Source organism: Dermacentor andersoni, chromosome 4 (assembly GCF_023375885.2).
Source record: "Dermacentor andersoni chromosome 4, qqDerAnde1_hic_scaffold, whole genome shotgun sequence".
Classification (NCBI taxonomy): domain Eukaryota; kingdom Metazoa; phylum Arthropoda; class Arachnida; order Ixodida; family Ixodidae; genus Dermacentor; species Dermacentor andersoni.
Genome location: NC_092817.1, coordinates 49,818,381 through 49,841,077, shown reverse-complemented (window position 1 = coordinate 49,841,077; position 22,697 = coordinate 49,818,381). Strand labels below are relative to the sequence as shown.

The 22,697-nt window shown below is 46.4% G+C and overlaps 1 protein-coding gene across 1 annotated transcript; it reads right to left on the bottom strand.

Moving 5' to 3' along the window:
* On the bottom strand, window positions 1–12,029 carry LOC126537117 (basement membrane-specific heparan sulfate proteoglycan core protein-like). The gene is made up of 5 exons (XM_050184265.3): window positions 11,754–12,029; window positions 9,672–9,830; window positions 8,831–9,088; window positions 5,169–5,347; window positions 1–1,669 (listed from the first exon to the last, which is right to left on the bottom strand). The coding sequence occupies exons 1-5, from the start codon at window positions 11,982–11,984 to the stop codon at window positions 736–738; spliced, it is 1,761 nt and encodes a 586-aa protein (XP_050040222.2). The 5' UTR covers window positions 11,985–12,029; the 3' UTR covers window positions 1–735.
* Window positions 12,030–22,697: the final 10,668 nt, after the last annotated feature.

The window sequence follows — 22,697 nt, the reverse complement described above, 5'->3', positions numbered from 1 at the left end:
TCGAAGGAAGTACAGCAAATTTAGTTTCGTTTCAAGTACAACGACGCTTTCAGACAAAAATAAACTCCCGAATAAACTGATGCGCATCCACAACAAAGGCAAATAAATCACGTTAACAGCCTTGGACATCATTTGTACATGAACTTGCATGAACAGCCTACGAACAAAATAGAGAGCTTCACTACAAAGTGCGAACGTCGTGCGCTTTGACGAAACGAACAGCGCTGATACGTCAGTATATCACTCCGAGTCTGGAGAGACGTCAGAAAAGCTGTGGGCCATATGTTTTATACACCAACTAAAATTGAGGAATACGCAGTGCTTAAGCAACGCAGCAACGCACTTGTGAAGCGACACTCATTTCAAAGATTGAATGAACGTGGCGCTCCACGCGTTCCTGTAGCACGTGTGCAACGAGCCACACAGCCACCTTTGCTTACCACTAAAGACTCCTTTCGACAGCACAGGATGAATCCTAGACACGCATCGAATAACGTTTCTTTTCTTTAAAGTATTACCGCATGTGTTGAGCTTGTTGCGCAGTTTCTTCAGCGGCCAATAATCGGGCAAGACCTCAGGATAAAAGAGAAGACCACATTTTGTTTGAGTCGACAGCGCAGGGCTAGGTTTATTTAGTTTATCGGGAGCTGCCCTGCGCCGCGATAAAGGCCGCCTATAGAGTTACTAGCCTCTGTACTATGGCGGGACGCCCGCCTGCGCGGCTGCTTCGGGAGGCTATTCCACAGCAGGGTTCGCGCCGGGTGCCGCAACTGCACCGTCTGGACACTCCGGCAGCGGCTGGGCCTCGTGTCCGGGCTCGAGTTCCGCCCCTTCTTGGCCCGCGGCTCCTTCCGCCCCGGGCTCCGCCGATGCGGGCGGCGGTTCCGAGACGCTGGCCGCGGCTGCCGGGGGCCGCATGGCGTCTCTGAGCGCCTTCTTCTCCACCGAGTAGATGATGGCGCACAGTACGGCCACCTCGACGCAGATGCAGACGAAAGGAATCAGCGCCGCGTACTTGCCCTTCACCTCGACCGTGTGCTCGAACTCGACGCTCTCCTTGGTGTTGTCCACCTTGCACACGTACTTGCCGGCGTCTTCCGTCGTGAGCTGCTTGAAGCGGAGCAAGGCGTCGTCGACCTCCTCGAACTTCTCCAAGGTCACGCGCTCGTCGACGAGCAGCGGCTCGCCGTCCTTGGTCCAGACCAGAGTGAACGTCTTGGGGTAGCCGACGACGGCGACCGCGATGAACGCCTCCTTGCTCTCAACCCAGGCCGAGGGCGCGGTCGAGTGCCGCTCGCTCAGAGTGGCCGAAAGCTTGAAGAAGACGTTGATGGAGACCGCGTCCGCTCCGGCCGTGCACTTGTACAGGCCGGCGTCTCCGACGGTCGGCTTCTCGATGGTCAGGCTCCACGTGGTCATGTTTTCGAGGACCTTGAGCCGCGCGTCGTCGTCGGCTATGGGGCCGTCCCCTTCCTTCTCCCACTTGACCGGAACGCTCTGCTGGCCCGAGTCGCAGCTCAGCACGAACGGCTCGCTCGGGTCGATGGTGACGCCGCTGCCGATGGTCTCCTCGTTGGTGGTGATGGCGAGGGCGCTGACCAGCAGCTGGGTGGACACCTGGGAGGCGAGCCGGTCGCTGCAGTGCATGTGCGCCGCTCGACACGTGTACCTGGAGAGGGAACGCACCCCCCGCCCCCCTGGCGGTCATACAACGACACTTCCCAACAGGAGTCGAGCAGATCAGTTCGTGCGGAAACGCGAGCGTCGGGGGCAAATATTACGATTAAGAGAAGTTTGGTATACCACTGAGATTGGGTGTACCAGTGTACCCCTGAGACCAAATGAGCATGCAGCTGAAGAGAAGCCACGAAAAGAAAGTGAAAAATATTATATGGATCACACCCGTTGTCGGAATTGGGTTAATCCACGCTTTCTTTGGAGTTTTCGGGGAACTTTGTTTATGTTAACTCTAGCGAACATCTGTGTCCTCCACACTTGTAATTTGGCCCCATTTGTGTTGTAGGCTCGTGTCTGTTCTCGGTAGATATAAATAAATGACCACTGGTTGTCCAGGTCAAACCGTGCAAGATAGCAGTGAGCACACAGGAAGTGGATGGCAGAGGCACGGCCGCTCAATGGAAACAAGGTTTCCCTTGTTTCCATTGAGCGGCCGTGGCAGAGGCAAGAAAACCTCCGCTTAGAAAAAAAAAGAAAACGAAAGAAAAAAGAACGCGCGGATTTCTGAGACATACAAACCCATGTGAATGTTCTTTTTTAACTTCTTGCTGTAGTATTGAGATGTACGCGAAATTTTCTTTCTTTTTTTTTTCGAATTCGTCGGTTGAGCCGATTCCTGCTCTGCTAGCCTTTTCTCACTGCACGTCAGTGTCAGCGTATCGACAGTGACACGAGAACTTTGCGTTTCGGACCACTTTTGTTTATAATTCATATTAATGACCTGTGTGACATCCCCGAGTCTCCTCAATTAGTTATGCATGCAGACAATACTGACATATTCATTAAAGCTGCTACTACTACAGAGCTTGAACGGAAGTTAAGGTTTAGCTGACGCAACTTTCTTGCTGGTTACAACATGATAGTTACAAATGGATTCTTCTAAAACAAAATATGTGATAGTTGGTCCTACTAATAAACCACGTAACTGCAATATACCTATTCTTTCTGAATATAAGATGATAGAACAGGTAAAACGTCAGGAATTTCTCGAAGTGTGGTTCCAGGAAAATGTGGCCTGGAACATGCACGTCGACCGAATTGCTGTGGAACCAAGTAGAACTGTTGGTTGCTTATATAGAGTGAGCACCCTGATTCCTCCATGGTTGCAACATTACTTGTACTACACATTTTTTTTATTCTCGATTAACCTACTGCATATTTTGGAGGGCACTACTTTGCAAAAGAAGTTATAATAAATTGATAGTACTGCAAAAAAGGGTCTTACCTGCATTCGAGTGATGTCGTGGCTTTGTACAAAACTTTAGAACCAAGCGATCTTTTATAAATTCCATGGTCAAGGCAAACCAGGTCTCTTACTATAAGTTGATGGATGCAATGAACGATCCCACGTAATCGCATTACGCGAGCGATGCTCTACTAAATGAGCTACCGCGGCGCCGTGCTATATATATATATATATATATATATATATATATATTTGGTGGTGCAAACGGCAACATGGAAATGATGAGTACAGTACATGGATTTGCCTAAACTATGTCCTTGTGGCTGTATGAATACGATTAGTTTCAACAAAATATTGCGTTCTATGTGGAGCAATTCGCAATAATAATAAACGTCTGCGGAGACTCGTCGCACTGCCGCTTTTAGGAAACTATGATTGCTTGGAAAATTAAAAAGACAAAGCGTAGTGAATAATGCCGCAACCAGCTCTTGGAGCAAGCAAAAAAAAAACATATAGAATACAATGCCGTGTACTACTCATCGTTCGTTCGCATAAACGAGAAGAAAGGTGGTTAACCGAGGGGCCCGATTTTTATTAGACATATCATAACAAGCCAACCAACACTGACACCAAGGACAACACACGGGAAATTACTTGTGCTTAATAAATGAAATAAAGAAACGATAAATTAATGGAAATGAAAGTGGATGTGCGAAGGTTATGGGATCGTTCCCCACCTGCGGCAAGTTGCTTTTTCACCCACTTTCCTTTTCATTAATTTACCGTTTCTTTATTTCATTTATTAAGCACAAGTAATTTCCCCTATGTTGTCCTTGGTGTCAGTGTTTGTTGGCTTCTTATGTCATTGTTCGCATGGTATCTAAACAATCGCTACACCATGTTTAGTTGTTTTTGTACGAAACTTCGCGAGGGCTGACTGCACGGACGAAGAGCCGTTTCAAGTTATTCATTCATGCGGGCCTTGCCACAGCTCGTTTCTTCGCGCTTCAACGCTCTTGCTGTTCCACGAGTGGGTGTTGTTCGTGCAGCCAACCGCCTAATACCCTAGTTGCACAGGCAGCTTAACCTCGGTTAAACGTAACCGTGGTTAACTCGCTCAACCGTGGTTAACGCGAACCGTAGCCCGTCAGAATTACACGGGCTAATCCCGATCACGGTTAATGGTCTGAAGACGCGTCGCGTGATCTCATGCGTACAGGCTTCATTTTGAATAACTTTTCTTCGACATTTCATTACAGTGGTATAAAGATGTTCTTTTTCAGCAAAACAATTGTCATATTTGGGAGTTTTAACGTGTAAGACTGCGTTTTGCACATGTAGGTTATTTGTTTTCGGTACTCCTGCTCTCTGTAATGAGCATTCCTGGTGGGCATACAGCCATATAAGAAGACAGAATTAGGGTCACAAATGGGTAAATATAAAATAACGTCCACTGAACGAAGAGGTAAAAAAAATTCTTAATGATCAAATGAATGTTTCAACTAACCAACATTGGTTACATAAGTAAAGGGAGTACAACTTTACGCGAATGCATTTTGGAGCTGTACGCTTGCATTTACAAAAAAAAAAAAAAGAATAAGAAAGGAATAAAAGGCAGTGCTTTCAGGTGTTAATGTATGTGCACTGCGATTTCACATTGCACAAATTATCACAAAAAAGTACTTGTTAAAAATACTGAAGTTATAAGTGTAAACGCAGCGCCATCAAACTGGACAGGAAGGTGAGACGCACACAAACACACAGCGTTTGTGTGTGTCTCACTTGTCCAGTTTGATTGCGCTGTTCTTAAATTTTGAAATTTGTGCCTAGCCGTCATCTCTGTGTAGAGGCGCGCGTTTCGACTACTTGAGCGCAGAGTGGCGATATTATCTTTATAAGTACGTATCAGTGCCTCAATTGTCGAGTCAGGCCAACTGATACGCTTTTTGGAAGATATCTGGGAAGCGCCAGCGCTGCGCTCGGGAGAAGTACCGTCCGCCATTTTGCCCGTTTACGAAACGTCGGTTACACTAAACCGAGGTTGCCAAGCTCGTTTGGCGGTCAAGCGCGGTTAGCGGCCTAACCGCCGTTTCGTCTGCCGTGTAACCGCGCTAACCGCGTTTAGCGATAACCGCGTTTAGCGATAACCGCGGTTACGTTAACCGCGGTTAAGGTCGCTCGTGTAACAGGGGTATAACATGGCACCAAAAATCGAGCTAAACTTTCCATACACCAAGGTCCTTACCTGTTGCGATCCTGAAGAGAGACGCGGCGAATAGTGAGCTTGGCGTTCTCGACGCCGTTCTTCCCAGGCGACAGGAGAAGCCGATCCGAAGGCGTAAGTGGCGCGTCTCCGAGAAACCACGAGACGCGCGGAGGTGGCTGGGTGTCGATATTGCACATGATGCTGAAGGATTTGTTCACCTGGGAGGGAGATGGCGGCGTGAGCGGGTCATCGCCCTATAGGTTCGGAAGACTATAGGCGCCCACTGTTACTTTTTCGACATGGGGTAACAGTCTAGAACAAAGCACAAACAACTGTCGTGGGAACTATATGAACTATATATATATGAACTAAAACATGCATTATATATGACACACGTCTAAAGTGGGAGCAGCACATGGGCCCGACAGTGGAGCACCTACAGTGTTGCAGTACCCAGCACGCGATACGGCAGTACCGCTGTTTCATCGCTCTGTAAGAAAGCTTTAAGGATACCGGTAGGGAGACGAAACAAATACGGGAAGTTAAACGACGACACGGGAAGTAACTTCTGACTGGCTTACTCAGTACGCAAAAGCAGATTTGAATATTGACACGACAAGGTGACGTGCGCAGAAAACGCGAAATTGAAAATGACACAGCCGGGAATACAAAGAATTCTTATCGGGACGACCAGCTGTCGAAGATGACCGTTTCGGAAGCGTACAGTGTAACGAAAGTTTCACCGATGCTGACGATTCCATTATTCTTAATCTGCTTATGATTTAACAACCGTTCAATCTGATTTAAGTAGCATACGTGATTGGTGCCTCACCTGGTGCATGGAGCTCAACATTAATAAATGCGAATCTATGCGCATTTATTAACCACTTACTCTATCTACATCCTCAATGACTGCACCGTTCAATTTGTTGAATGCTGCCGTTACTTGGGGTTCATATAACAACCGATCTGTCTTAGAAGCAGCATATACCATACCTAGTGTCTAAAGCTAACCGCTCCTTAGGGTACTTGAAAGATAATTTTTTCGCTTGCACCTGTTTCATTAAAGCGACTGTTGAGCACAATTTACGTCCGCCCCCAATTGGAATATGCCGCATCCGTCTGGCATCCTCATCAGGTCACATTAACCGACGAAATTGAATCATTACAAAATGGATCTGTTCGTTTCAACCTCGTTAACTACCATCGCACTGCTAGTGTTACATTAATGAAGCCTGCCCTTCAAATCCCTTTATTATCGCGTCACACAAGGAAATCGCGCATTTCCTTTTTTCATAGAATCTACCACCACAACGCATCCCTTCGCTGCCTTTGGATCCACCAAGCGCCTTATTTTTCAGCTCGCCGCGATCACGTACATAAAGTTAATGTGCTCCGTCATAACACCGTCGTGGGCTCACAATCATTCCTTCTTATTAAATCGAATGACTGGAATAATCTACCTGAATCTACGTGAAGCATCAGTGAGCCCACTCGTTTTAAGAACGCAGTCATTAACATGACATGATGTGTGGTGCCAAACGGTATGATTATATTCTTATTCGTGGACATTTCCTCTTTGGTAAAATGTACGCTTCGTGTATTTAATCACTCAATATTATGTAAGCGATCTTTTCCAGTTGTTATTGAAGCATTACTATTTTTTTTTCAACGACTTCTTTTGATCCCTGTACTGTGGTCTCTTAGAGCTAATCCTGTGTTTTTTTACTGTTGCATTGTATTCTCGCCCGTCCCCTCTGCAATGTATTACTATGAAGCTTGAAGGCCTTACAATTGCATAAATGAATAAATAGAGCCTAGGAACAACTGAACGCGGGGGGGGGGGGGGGGAGGTCGCTCTTCCTCTTTCAGAGCTCGACTGCTTGGGAATGGTGTTGACTCTGTGTTCTATCCTTGGACGAGGATGAACAGACCTCTCCCTGTTTGCAAACAGCGTGACGTCAGTGCCAGTGCCCCTCCCATCTACGGCACCTCCAAAGTGGCTTTACGCGATGTCTCTGCATAAGAGTGCTGCTTCTACATCAACTGCCGCGATCGCAAATTCCTGCATATATTGCTACTTTTTGAAGCGATAGCGTTTACGAACTGTGCTTGGAAAGTGTGATCGTCCCCGTTTTACCGGCACTGCAAGCAGCGTTGTTGCCCAGTGCATGGTTCCCTAAAGTCAGCATGTATTGATTTCGTAAGTGTGTGCCTCTTCAGTAGATCAAACAGCCACAAAAAATCAATTACTATTCGAAAGCGAACGTTTGATCAGGTGATGCACATATTCAAGGTGCCGAAACCATACCTCGCTAAAATGACTGGTCTTCGAACAAAAATTTGTAATCCTTTGTCGTGAAGGTACTAATTTGCGCTCCATTTACACTGTGGCTTTAAACAACATGCGAGATAAACTTCGTCTACAACTATCAGCCACACCCATTACGGCGGCTCAGTGGAGCCGTAGCAAGTGGCGGAGCCCAAATTCATATGACGGAGGAATGCTTGATACCCTAATTTAGGAACTGTAAGAGACCCCACGTGTTCAAAATTAATGTGAAGCCTTTCCTTACATTGTATCCCATAAGGCACTGTGCACAATTATTTAATTTTAATTATTAGTCAAGATCATGTGAATGTACAAAGCAAAAGCGTACGTAAGCACACAATCCGTTGCGCGGTAACTTCGCTGTGTCTGTTGCCTCCCTTTTCTGCTCTCAACTTTTTAATACCCAACTGTTGCATATTTATGTGCATCACCAAAGCATGAAGTCCTTGCCGTAAAGGTGAGTATAACAATAAATAAAAAAGGGACAGCTCAATTTTACTTAAGAGCCGTGACATCTGCGTTAAAACGCGATAATTTCATTGGCTTGCCTTTTCGGCAGGCCCGTGGTGAAATGTATACACGCAGCTGCAGCAGTGGTCAAGACATGCAAGGAGCTCATTTATGGTCTTACCACTCAGTCGAAAGATTATTTTTCAGTATTTCCCCTTTTCTTTCTTCTTTTTTGTTTTGCACACAGCGCAGATGGCACCGAGATACACGCACTCACTAATCATCGCGTCTCATTCATTCCCATCTGTTCAAGAATTACGAGTCCTGAAGTTCTATCGGCGCCTGATCTCTACTACTGGCCTGGCTTTATTACATGCAACACGCGTCCACAGACTCGCAAGCGAGACGTATTGCTCATCGCGCAGAGCGTGCGTGCGTGCGTGCGTGCGTGCGTGCGTGCGTGCGTGCGTGCGTGCGTGCGTGCGTGCGTGCGTGCGTGCGTGCGTGCGTGCGTGCGTGCGTGCGGGCGTGCGTGCGGGCGTGCGTGTGTGCGTGCGTGTGTGTGTTTAACGACTAGCATGCGCTCGTTCGCAGCTTTACGGTACCTGACCTGTCACGCTTAAGCACCCTCAAGACCTGCCGTGGTTGGTTAATGGCAGTGATGTTGGGCTGCTGTGCACGAAGTCGCGGGATCGAATCCAGGCCACGGCGGCCGCATTTTGATAGGGGTGAAATGCGAAAATGCCCGTGTACTTAGATTTAGGTGCACGTTAAAGAACACCGGGTGGTCCAAATTCCAGGAGTTCCCCACTACGGCGCGCCTGATAAACAGATTGTGGTTTTGGCACGTAAAACCTCATAAGTTTAAGCTTCCTCAACCGACCACTCAAAGTCACCGCGGGTCGAGCTGCGGACTCACCCTGGCCTTCTGGTAGGCCGGCATCGGTTCGATGGCGATCGGCGCGGCCACGCTGACGCTGAGGCCGGCGCCGCCGCTGCCCAGGCACGTGTAGGTGCCGGCATCCGAGACTTGCGCGTCGTGGATGATCAAGCGTCCCGGCTCGACGACGTAGCGCTCGCGGAAGCCCTGGCGCAGCGCCTCGTCGTTCTTGTACCAAGTCACCGAGCGGCCTGTGCCGGATAGCTCGCACGAAATCTCCAGCGACCTGTTCGGCGACTGCAAATACCGTCCTCGTTGCGCATACAGTGACGCAGCCGGCACAGCACTGTCCCTACAACTTCGTTTTTCCGAAGACGCGGTAAGATCGTCCCGGGCGGTAGCACGGGATCTAAAGCACGCTTTAGAATGCTTCCGGACGTTGCGAAGTCCAGGAGCGAATCTTTCTCGCTTACCCTCCCGGACTTTGCGGACCGTGGCGGCGGCGGCGGATGAAAGAACATAACTGATCTTAATAATAACAAGCTTTGCGATAATTTTGCGAGATAAGACTAAGGGAAAGCTGATTTTCCCTTGCATTTCTTGCTATCGTGATCAAGTATAACAAAGGAAAATTTGGCTCTAAGCGGGTGACCTGGGCACCACCATATTGTCACGCTGGTCAGAACTTAGGCAGACCGTGTTCCTCATGTGGCTCGGGCCGCTCAACTGACGCTGCCAATCAGTGGTATTTCATGTTTTTTACTCTATGCACGTCAAGGCCGAAGAAGTATACATTAAATAGCGCGTGCTCAGAATATCGGATGTGAGCACAACTTCACGTCCTCAGGCACGTGACTATATACGGCAAGGAAACACGAACCAGATGATGGCAGTCTCGCTGGACGTCACTGCTCAATAGCCTGCTGCCAGGCCGTGGCGAAGGCAGCACGCTTAGTCGGTGTGCGTCGCGGAGGTTGATACCGCAGGAGTAGTCGCCCGAATGGCCAGGCTGAGCGTGCGCGACGTACAGGGTGTTCATCTGCAGGGCGAAGCACAAGGCTTAACCAAATGAGGCTCACGCTGCTGGGCGCAGGGCCGCATTTGCGAAGTCCGTAAACTACATATACACAGCGGTTCGCAAAAGACAGGCGCCGCGGCCAATCGTGATAGGCAACATACTGGCCATAGGCTATATATGACTAATATTCACAAACACTTCAAACGAACGAAAATGAACTCCCTTTAAATTCAGTCCCAGGGCCCTTATTCACTCCTTTGTATAATTACATTTTGCAATAACGAGGCACATCGCGTCTGGTTTCGCCATCGCTTGGTTAGATATCTATCTTGCTCAGCAGGCGACAGTGTACCACGCAGTCAGAGTTTTCTTACCTAAATAATGTTATTCGGATCACGGGCTGAATGCACAGAGCTTTCATTTCTAAGTGTTCTTTGCCATCATCAAGTTGCTTTCGCTAATGATATGTCCAGAATCAGGATAGGCTAAAATTGCTATTACGAGCAGTCATAGCGAAATAGAGATTTAGTGCCTAGGGGTCAAATTCACGAAGCTTTAGGCTCGTAAGTGCAGTTTGCCATTGACCGGCCGCCTTCTTTTGTCATGACTGGACATTACGAACACTTCTATAGTAAGTGCTTGTTTTAGTATGTGTGAACGTGACCCTTCAATCAGGACCCGGCTCCACATAGCCGTTCGTTCCCAATTATGGCTCCCGCGGGCGAGCGTTGACCATTCGAATGGGATCGCAACCAACGCGGCGCCTTATATGGTCGACCACCTAGTTCGCAAGGCGCCGATCTTGTGAACAGGCGGGTTTATTGGGCGAATAACGCGCATTACGCAGCATCTGTAATGATTGTCGCCTGCCTTTTTATTACGCCTATAAAAGTTACTTTTATCAATTGCTGCTAACGATGCGCGAGCCGCGCTCAACAACATTGTTGCTAAACATTGTGGGACAGCTAGTAACATGCGTGCTGAGAATCGCTTAAGCGCAAGCGCTCAACCTTCACATCAAGCAAACTCGAGAAGCGCTAGCGCATTAACAGGCCAGCGCTTTACTAAATGATACACGCGCCCGTTAAGCGAAAGTTAAATAACATTTCTGTGAGCCGGAACGAGCACACATGGTTTTTAGAGCGTTCTCTTCTTTTGTAGTAACTCCGTAACGCTACTTTATCAGTCCGCACAGGACAACACGCAGTCTCCAACGATTGTCCCACATGCTCCGTATCAGGGCTACGTATGTCGCCTCTCTTGACCAATACACGCTACGCGACAACAGAAAACGCGCACCCAAAGCTTGCGCTAGGAAACCCTTAACAGCAGCGTCCCTGCGTACTGGGCTTATATGCAGGGACACTACAGGTAACAGGATTGATCAAACATGGTTCCTTCGCCAACGTTGCCCACTATAGACGGAACACGCAAGTTAGAAATGGCAACACTGATAGCGTCAAGTTAATCGGAATGTTTAGCGGTCCAAATGCCTACCGTAGCATATTTGCTTTAATCGGGAACCACATGAAACTCATTTCGCTTATATATTAAATTTAAGCAGTCGTAATAGTAAACAAAGGACGCACTGGTGCCAGGTGGTGTCACTTCCGACTCTATAAAAAGAAAACAAACAAGAACGTTGGAAATGCATTTCATATAATACCCGTTTATATCTCACAATTTGTGTACTGCATTGCGCAACGCTCTAGACAAATTCGTGGGTGCTGTTCTGCCGGAAACTATCAAATTCTGCCATGCTTGCGTTTCGAGCCAATCGGAGAAAGCGTTGGCGCCCCGCGAGCCAATCACGGAGCTGGCGAGATGGTGAATTCGCCGTGATCATGGCGGAGCTTGATGGCGTCCGTGCTATAGCACCCGACACAGCAGCGGTAGCCGGCAAATCTATAGCTACGGAGCTCCCAAGCCCTGTCGGGCTAGCACCTTTCTCCCGCTGTCGGTGACGTCCTCGTGGAAAAGGAAGTGGCCCCAGGAAGGTAGCGGCAGCCCGTCCTTGTGCCAGTCGGGCGAGGTGTGGGGCTCGGTGACGCAGGCCACGAAGAAGCTGTCACCTTCGGCCACGTGCGCGTCACCAAGGTACGTGGCGACCCGGGCGCACTCGGCTGCCAGGAACAGCTGGAGGAGCAGAGGCAACAGCAACGCCGCGGCGTCCATGGACGGCCTTTCTTTGTCTTGCTGGAAAACGAGCCGGAACGAATGGCGAGAGAACGCGCCGCGCGTGCGGGCCGGGAACGATGGGACCGTGACACTAGCGCCCGTGCTGGGATGACGACGACGACGACTCTGAACAATGGCACATACCCACAACCTCGGATGGGCCTGGGAGCGGTCGGTAGGATCAAAAGCAAGAAACAAGAGCGAGAAAGAAAAAAGATGTAGTAGTAGTAGTAGTAGTAGTAGTAGTAGTAGTAGTAGTAGTAGTAGTAGTAGTAGTAGTAGTAGTAGTAAAATTAGAACCTATAGGTTACGCGCACGTGTAGTTCAGTAGTCAGCCTGTACCATAAGAAACACAAAGCGAAAGTGGGATCACAGCTAGAGGACCATGCTGTGTTCTTCGTCTCCTCTGTATACACACGGCGCATGCCCATCCGTATTGATTCCACTATTTTCACGCGCTTTCCATGTTCTTCTTACGGAAATGATGCGTAAATGATGGGAAATTCTCTCTGCATAAATTTTACGAAAAGGGTTTGGAAGCAGCGCCTTTCCAGCACTTTTCATATTTTTTAGTCACTTATCATTTATCATAATTCTTGGCGTTTGGTCCCGCTACGCGTTTCCCGAAAATAATTTTTAAAAACGAAAGAAGAATTGTCATTCTCTGTTTCTCAGTCCTGTATATTGATACACTTTATACCGACCTGTTGACACCATCGCACTATCCATACGCTATCGCTTGCGGTACCTAACCTGCTTTCCTGATGTCTCGCCCGAGGAGTCACAAACCAAACACCACTATGTGCCAAAGTAGAGTTTACCGTACTTTTGGTAATGATGTCGGCTGTGTCGTTTGGAGTCACCAGTATGTTATCATCATCATATCCTTACGTCCACTGCAGGACGGAGGTCCCTCCCAGAGATCTCCAATTACCCCTGTCTTGAGCCTGTATGTACTAAGAGGCAGTGCGGCACCACGTACTGAAAGTAGCTTAATTATAGGCACAAGGCTATGAATATGAGTGCTAAGTAAAGTTTACTTTGTGAAGAATAAAGCGTGTCGCACTGAAAAGCGAAACTAAACAAATGAAAAAAACGGAGCTAACTATAGGGACCTTCTCCCGCCTTGCAAAGACGGCCTGTGTATAGAAAGCTATCTTGGTTCTCCACAAGAAAAGCAGAAAGTTACCTATGAAGAAATGGTTCAGGCAGGGAGACAATCTCTCCAGTGCTATTCATTGCATGCTTAGACGAAGCGTCGAAGCTATTAGATTGGGAAGACAGGAGTGAGGATCAACGGCGAATATATCAGCAACCTTCGGTTTGCAGATGACGTTGCCCTGTTCAGCAACACTGGGGACGAATTACAACAAATGATTAAGGACCTTAACCAAGAAAATGCAAGAGTGAGGTTGAAGATTATTATATAGAAGACATAGATAATGTTCAATATCCTGGCAAGGGAACAAGAATTCAGTATCAACAATCAGCCTCTATAGTCTGTACAGGAGCACGTTTATCTAAATCAATTATTCACAGGGAACACTGATGATGAGAAAATTTACAGAAGTATAAAAATGGGTTGGTGTGTATACAACAGGCATTGCCAAATCCTGACTGGGAGCTTACCTCTGTCGTTTAAAAGAAAGGTGTGCAATCATTGCATTGAATGAATGAATTCGGGGGTTTTACGCGCCAAAACGAATATTTGTTTATGAGGCACGACGTAGTGGGGGACTCGGGATGAATTTTCACCGCCAGATCTTTAATGTGCCCCAATGCATGGGACATGGGCGTTCTTGCTTTTCGCCCCCATCTAAATACAGAATCATAGCATTCTACGAGTGCTAACATAAATGGGGCAGATACTTGGAGGTTAACAAGAAAGCTCGAGAACAAGTTAAGGTCCGCGCAAGGAGCGATGGAACGAAAAATGTTTGGTGTAACGTTAATACTCGCGAAAAAAGCGGTGTGGATTAGTGAGCGAACGGCGATAGCCGATATTCTAGTTGACATTTGGAGAAAATATGGAGCTGGGCAGGCCATGTAATGCCTAGGGTAGATAACCGGTGGACCATTATAGTTACAGAATGGGCACCGAGGGAGGGGGAGCGCACTGAAAGACGGCGGAAAACTAGGTGGGGTGATTAAGTTGGGAAATTTACAGGCCCAAGTTAGAATGAGCTAATGCAAGACAGGGGTAACTTGAGATTGCTTGTGGGGGCATCCGTCCTGCAGTGGAAAAAAATATTGACAATAGCTGCTGCTTGCTGCTGCTGTAGAAAGAAACTGGAATTATCATAATACTCGTTGAAAGGTAACCATGGATGTGTAACTCATAACCGAAAAGATCGAACACTGAAAGAGGGGCTAACGGGAGCGATACGCTGCAGTATAGTCGGCGTAAATGCGACGACGGAGCGGTTTCCTCCTCGGCGACCAGATGCTGCGAGGACGCGATTGCCTCAAAGGTGACCTTATAGCGATACCCGAGCAAGCTTCGAGCAATCTCGACGTTATCTGCGTCCGCCGACAGGCAGCTGAATTTCTCCCCCTAAATGATTGCCGCTCCGCGCAGTAGCTTTAATATTGCAAGGTCTCCCACCCGCCCCACGGCAGTGCGCCATTTAAACAAAGGGAGGCAACCAAGGTAAGCGGCCCGTCGGGTATCTACGCGTCCGTATTTGCTCAGAATTTCCGGCGGGCCGGGTGAAAGCCGAGTTTTCCCTGTCGGGGAGATAAGTCCAAGGCTGCCGCATCGGTGATTCGCGATGTCGTGGGTAAAAGCCGTTGCAATTAGGAGAGATATCTCACGCATCTGGAAGGACAGACTCGGAAATGAACGACGTAAGACAAGGCCGCGAGCATAGGCGTAAACCGTATAGGAGGGTGCGCGCGAATGACATGGTCATTGCGTTAGAATATGCTGTCATGGTGTCGTCACATCTAGAGAGAGAGAGGCTTGGACACCATCAAACGACCCCCGCAAACGTATTGGAGCGTGCGAAATCCTTGCAAGGCAAAGGCGCGAGAGGCACTCATGTTGAGCGATTATGCACTATGCAAAAGGACGTCAACTCGTCGTCCTTTAGAAACGGAATATTCTCAGAGTGCGTGCATCAAGCATCGCGGTGTCTGTCCTGTTCGGGCTTTACGATGAATTAAAATAACTGGGTACGTCTGCGCGCGATAAACAATGGTGTGCTTATTGGGGAAGTATTCTGTAAGAGTCCACCTAGCGGACATGTCCATTTCGTCTGCTGTTGAAGTTCTGATTGGCTGGGATGGACGCGCGCGTCCACGGAAGCCAGGCGCCACAGCCAATCAGCCCCCCACCCTGTATTGCAACAATGTTCTATTAAAGGTGTTCAGCTCGAGCTCGACCTACAGGTGGCAGCACCGTCGCCGCGATAGTGTTAATAGATAGATGCTCGACGGGTCGCATTGAAATGTACACGGCGGCGTTCCGCTGGGAAAGATTTGGCCCGAACTTCTGGTATAGTGAAACGTGCTAACTGCCGTCAACTGATGTTATATTGCTCTCGAACGGCGCATGCACAAAATGCGCAGAACGTTTCTATTTGCTCGATGAAAGCACAAACTGTCATTCAACGGGGGACAGGCACTACATAGTCTGTTTCGGCCCTTTTCTTGGGGCTTTTTGTGTGCGTTTCACTTGCGTTACACCTACTCTGTCAATATTCTCCGTGAGCTTTGCAATGGTTTAAAAATCTGTATTCCTGTACAACGAAGGTAAAGTTGCAATTTATTGAGCACTCTGTATCAGTTGGATGTAAACATATCCGTTTCTTCTTTTTTTTATTCGCTGTGAAGTGCAAACTGTTAATGAGTTCATTTAAACAGGATAGGCCACTGTTGCGACTCTGAGGTCCGAAGAAGTGGAATATATTTTGATCGTGGAGGAGTGAGGGAACGTGGGACTGGGCCCAATATTTACGACGTTTAACACACACGTTTATATTTACATGATTTACAAGTTTCAAAGAAGTGCGGAAAAATAAGTCCATGAAGAAGTTGTAGCAGCCGATCACTCCAGTAGTCCGTCGCTCTTTTCATTCCCTGCGTGGTCATTGTTCAGTCGCCTCCCCCAATCCGGCATCAGGAGACCGATGACCTCAGGTGCCACCAATCCGGAGGTTTGTTACCCTTTCCCTCTGAAAGGAACTTTGTTGGAAACACACGCACATCACTGGGCACAAGCAATGGGATGGGGGATAGCACACTGACCCCGCCTCCAGCATGGACGCGCCAATTTGGGCGGCTGGCAGGTCAAGGACCGTCACCACGCTGATTGCCCGAACGTCTCCTGACAGAGGTACTCCACTGGTGGCAGAGTGAACGGGGTCGCGGAATGAACGGCCGATCACAACACCACTGCGAGTTTCAGTACGAAAGTAGAACATCAGGTTGCTTTAGACAATATTCTTTTTATCGCCCTGGCACTGTTACACACACGACAGTGGTGCGACAAAGTTGCAATCATTTGTTGCAAAGTTGTAAAGTAATGCTGGAAAGTTATGTTGCAAAGTTGTAAAAGATACTTAGAGTACGTCGATATAGTTTACCTACTTCCCTGATGCGACCAAATGGCCGTTTTCTGATCAATCTAAACACGTTCACCTTCAGACGTCAGTGCTGTGTTTAGTCACCAAGTTGTGACGCTGGCAACTGCAGAGGCCTTTCGTTCAGATGTTAGCCAACTTCTCTGGGGTGGCATTATCCATGAAACTGGTGCTAACATAGCATATAAGGTGCTGTTAGAGGTATTTCTTTCTGTTCGCAAGAAACATGTCTATAAAATTACTAATGTGTGCAGCGGTTCCCGAAAGCCACGCGACCTACTGCGAAAAATTAAAAAGAAAGATCAAATGTTTCAAAAATGTATGCGGACGTGCGATGAGGTTGATCTTACTGCCTTTAATGAATTTAGGAACACACTGAACAAGGAACTACGAAAGGCCAAAGACAGTTACTACTTAGGATCATTTTCTAGGTGCTCCGTACGGCAGGATCTTTTATGGAATCAATTAAGTTATCTGTTAAGTAGGCATGAAAGGACCGCGCCCATCATCCTAGATGATGGAGAGATCCTTAATGGTGTGGACATGGCGAATTCCCTCAATTCATATTTTGTACACAAAGACAGCAATTTAGCACGAAGTACATTTACTGGTACGTTGGGTCCCGGGAATGCCAGCACCATATTTTTAGAGCCCACAGATAATTACGAGGTGTGCTCTGAGTTCATGGGTCTGAAGAATTCGTGGAGCTTTGACACTGACGGTATACAGATTAGGCCCTTAAAGTATGTAATATACATTATTGTACCGGTCTTAGTAGATATCTTTAACCTTTGCATATCAACAGATGCCTTTCCGTCTAAGGTGCGGGTAGCACGTGCGATTCCGTCGTATGAAAAAGGCACCAAAGTAGTTTATCAAAGTACAGGCCAGTATCGATTCCTCCAGCCTTTTCGAAGGGTCTGGAGCGAATAACTTTAAAGAGACTCTCTAGATTCTTCAACAATAACAACATCATACCAAAAGTTCAATATGGCTTCCAAAAAAGACCGCTCCACTGAGGTTGCTTTGCTTAACCAAAAAGCATACTTGCTCCGAAATCTTGAGGATAAAAAAGTAGTTGTCAGTGTTTTTACTGATTTCAAGCAGGCGTTCGACTATATAAATCACAGTATTCTTTTGACAAAGTTAAGCCACTGCGGGCTACGCAGTCTGCCTCCCGAACTTTTAAGGAGTTATCAAATAGATTCCTATTCGTTTCCATAGGTGATGTAGCGTCAGCAAAAAGTGACAAGATTTTCCAAGGTTTCTCAAGGCAGTCTTCTTAATCCTTTACTTTTCAACTTGTACATAAATTACATAATCCACATTTCTCCCGTTCATAAATATGTAACATATGCTGATGACACCAGCATCTTCGTAGCCTCTTCGCCTCCAGAAGAGGCTTTTTCAAAGGTGAATAGGGTTATCGCAAAACTAGAGTCGTGGACAAAAATAAACAAGTTAAATATCAATACAAATAAAACCAAAGCATTGATTTTAAAACTAAAAACAGACGAATTTTCGAAGAATATAACATCACTTCTCGTTCTTTGCAAATAGAGATGTGACGTTAGAAGAAAACTTTAATGAATTTCGAGATGAATTAATATAAAATCAAAAATAAAATAGGAGTATCAATAGATAATCTTAGAAAATCCATAAGGTAATTGTCTTGTGTCCCCAACAAAGTTGTAAATTGCAACAAAGGCGTCCCTGTGGCTGAATGCCAGCGAGGACGCCCCAGGGAAGATAATGACTGGCGAAGTTAGTGAAAGTCCAAGTTGAGGATAAGAAACTTCCAAAAGGTTGCTTTGTCTATAAAACTGGCGGCATGATAGAAAAAATATACTCAATAGATTTCGGTATATTTCAAACATAACACAGACGCAATAGAGCCAGACCAGAGTTACGTAAATAATATATAAACCACAGAATACGGCAGCACAGTTTTGCAAAAGGAAACTGCCTCGAGGGACACCAATTATCATTTCAGTGGAAACACAGATTACGGGTTCAGGAGACGATGTGAGAGTAAATGTTCTGGAATCTTGAAATATTTATTTACTTATTTATTGATTTATACACACTGTAGCCCGGTCTGGCAATAGCAGGAGGGAGCAAAAAAGTACAAAGCACACACACGCACATTGAATCTTAATGATGTGCAAGTAGCAGAAGTCGAGGAGTATACTAGATTATTTCAAAATAAAAACTGCAAGACAATCAAACAAGCTTGGGTAAGAACAATGCCACATGGGTACATATAACATACCTAGTTATACATTTTCTACACTAGGTTAGAGTATTATTAAAGTTCGAGCATTTGTACTATGTTAGAGCATTGAACATCGATAATAACGGATTTGTACCAAGCAATAAATTCCAGTGATCAACTGTGCATGAAAAAAAAAAACGAATTTAAATATTTCGGACAGTAAATTATTTTCGACATGTGTGTGAAAAGGTGAGATCACGATCAGAATCAAAATTTATTGTTAGAATTTGGGTCAAATTACAAGTATTTAGTATGCAGGAGGAGGTCCCATAGTCGGAGAGAGCATGGTGATTTGGAGAGCATAGCGACATGCAGAGCATGTTTAGAGCATGTTGACTTCGAGTAAATGAATGGGGGCGATAGTTAGATTGTTATTGGAGAAATACCATAAAGAATTGGTGACACAGTATAACTTCAGTGACTCATTTTTCCACTGCACTGAAAGTTGTTGAAGGTTAGATGCGTGAACAGCTGGTGAGGGTGAGAAATCACGGTCGTCATGTCGATAAAAAAAGCCGTATATCATTTCTTTCTATAGCCTCGACTGGATCAATTTCGCATTGTTTAAATGGATTCCCAGACGCAAGAAGCCTATCTTAAAATATGGTGGATAAGGGATTTGTACGTTAGTAGCTTGGTTTCTTTTGGCGCTTTTGCTGATGTTCAGCCTAAGTAATCTGAATTTCGTCAGTGTGTTAGAAGAGGTATATTCAATGTGTTTCAGCCATGACACGTTAGGAGGGAAAATAACACCCAAGTATTTGTACTGGGTCACCCTCAGGAGTCAAACATCCTGATCCTCGCAACAGCAATCAAAAAGCAATAGTAAGTGTTTTCTAGAAAATGTCATGTTTTTTAAAGTTAATGTTAATTTGCCAAGTGATACACCATTTTCGAAAACATGCGAACGAATTGTTAAGGCGACGATTGTCATCAGGAGCGGTAATTTTATCATACAAAGCGCAGTCGTCAGTCTACAGAGAGATTTTAGGTGCAATGTTACGTGGTGAGTCGTTGAGAAATGTTCGTGCCTAGCCGAGGTCACATTAGCCAAAGCCGGCACAACAGAGATAACAGGGCCACCGAGGGATTCTCGTGCGAGCGAATCCGCCATTTCATTCAAGTACAACCCACGGTGACACGGTACCGAAGGCAAGCGAATCTGACGTAAGCGCCGACGAAACACTGAACAAAATGCCCGCAGATTTGTCATAATTGAGGACGCAGTAAGTGCTGCGCATACATTAAGAGTCAGTCACGTACCATAGCGGCTAATGAAGCATTTTGGGGAAGTTTTCGTAAGGCTAAGACAATTCCTAGCAATTGTGCTTGATATGTGGTTGCGAATTCCGGAAGGCGGTGAGAGTATTACCATTGAATAGATTCAGATAAGACCCCCTTCACCCCACCTGCCTTCTCGTTGCAGAAAGAAATGTCAGTAGCTATTAGGTTGTCAGTATAGCGAGCAGGCTTAGGTGCTCTTGCAAGAAAGGAAATGTCTGCATCGCAATATTTTAACATGACTTGGAAATATATCCTCGAACTGAATTTTGAGGAATGGTTAGACATCATTCGAAGGATAAACTTGACATGTGTGCCCATTCAATGGTTGTAGCTGCGCTTGCACAGATTTAACTTGAGGCATTTGTAACCGCGACCACGACACGTCTGAACAATGCGGAAGGCTCAGTGATAAATGCATATTGTAAACGTCTCCAAGAATATTTTTTTAATGTCTGAACCGTCAGAATGTGGAATCTGCAGGCCATATAGTGGGTGTACGAGCTTCCTGACACAAAACGACCCTGACAAGGAACTCTGGTAGTCCAAGGCATAAGCGTATCGCTTCCTCTTTCTTAAGGTCAAATCATTAATTTTTTATAGGCGGGGCCACTGGAAAGAATACGCAGCCGAATTCTCCAATATGGTTTGAACACATATTCTACATGTCATCAGTAGAGTATTCCGGCGTACTACAGATCGACTAGCGATGGAGGTGGTTCAGCATACCAACGGTATGCTCTGCCTTAGATGCAATGTGCTCAATGCGAATACGCTAGTCGAGCGTGCCGTCGTATAGTATAACACCAAGGTACTTAAGTGAGTCAACTTGAGGAATGATTACTTGGCGTCAATGTCACCGTACTACTACTGCCGTCGTCGTAGTCCGCTTCATTCCAGCTGTCGCTGATTTTACTGGCAGTCTACCAATTATCGTGCCGACATAATCATCTCCCACTGTCACTGATTAATTAAACGCTGCACAAACTTTTGATCCAGTGGTTAAAAATGATTCGATATAAAATTTTCCTTTGAATTCGAACACTTGAACACCTATTTGGCTCAAAGCTTCTCTATCCCAAATTGTTCAGTAACGATAAATTTAGCGCACTTCCACTATATTCTTGGCATCTTAATAAATGACTGCGCCAATTTGGCGGACAGTCAGAACTGTCGAACAAATAATGGTCAACACTTCCACGGATTGATGCTGTTAAACCTTTTTCTGAGCTTGCCACATGGTCTGAACAGGAAATTTCTGACATACCCCTCCTTATATTGGAAAATTAGACATCAATTGTATTTTTGCAGCAAAGTAAAAATAATCCCCATATCCCGAACTTCAACAACGAAAAAATAATTTAACTATCATTGTAGAAAAATTCTGAAAAAAAATTTGGCATTAGTAACAGAGATGAATGTCTACGTCGAGCGATAGCTGCCTGGTGTAACCTGCTAAGCTCAGCGGCGATGTCGAGTGAGTCGAGCTAGTCGATAAACCGGAATACCGACAAGACACGGAAGTTCTTCGCGTCGGCGCTGAGATTCGGCATGTCCAGGCCTCGACATTTCGGCTTGGTGTCTCGCTCCGTGTCGATGACGGTTGATGCAGCGCCAGGCGTAGCCAGCCGACACCTGTGGAAACTGAATGCGCACGCACCTCGCCACCCGGCTGGTGACGTCACTGCATCTTTCAACCAATCTGGAAACTCCTATGTTAGAACGTTTACATTGCCCCTCCGCCACACGACTTCTTGCGAGCACTCATCTCTACCATGCTAGTGACGTCAGCTTTTGCTCCGACCAATACGGGCACCTCTCTGCTGGAATGTCTCCATTGTTCCCTTCTTTGCTTTTCTCCTTGCGCACGCTCCTGACAACCACCCTGCTGGTGACGTCAGTCCGACCAACCAATCCGGGCGCTCGATCCTGAGCTCTTGGAATGTTTCCATTGCACCACAACCTCCGTCTTTCTCCTTTCCGAAGTTATAGGAACTGGGTTCATCCTACACGGGGGAAGTAGGCGAAGAAAGCTATCGCTCTGAGAAGTCTAAGAACTGCACCCCAGCTCCAGCACTTTCTTGTGGTCAGTCGTCCAGTCGGATTAGGGTTGGACGGAGAGGATGTCTATACATAATATAGAGTTTTAGGATAGGGGTCCCAAAAGTTTAGGGCCCCAAAGAGATTTGCAGGTGTTAGCGTTTGGGCTCGCAGGAGTGAAGAGTTTTAGAATAGGGCTTTGCGTTTGTGGATAGCGTCTCGCGCAGACAGCGCCATGTGCACTACGGCCTCAAAGAAAAGTTATTAGAAATAATTCCATAAAATGTACCATTTTATGATAATAGTAATATTGACTTGCGTGTATTCATGTTTAATTACAATTTAGAGGTTATTCTGTAAGCAGCAAACAATTAGTTGCGCTTATTTTTAAGCAAACCAACTTTACGTGCCTTCACCAGCCAAGCTTAGCCGTGTTAGGCCTACGAGCCATAAAATCCACAATTGATTTCGGAATCAGCGGCATCTAATGAATCAATCCTCATAACACATGCTAGGTGGGAGAAAGCGATA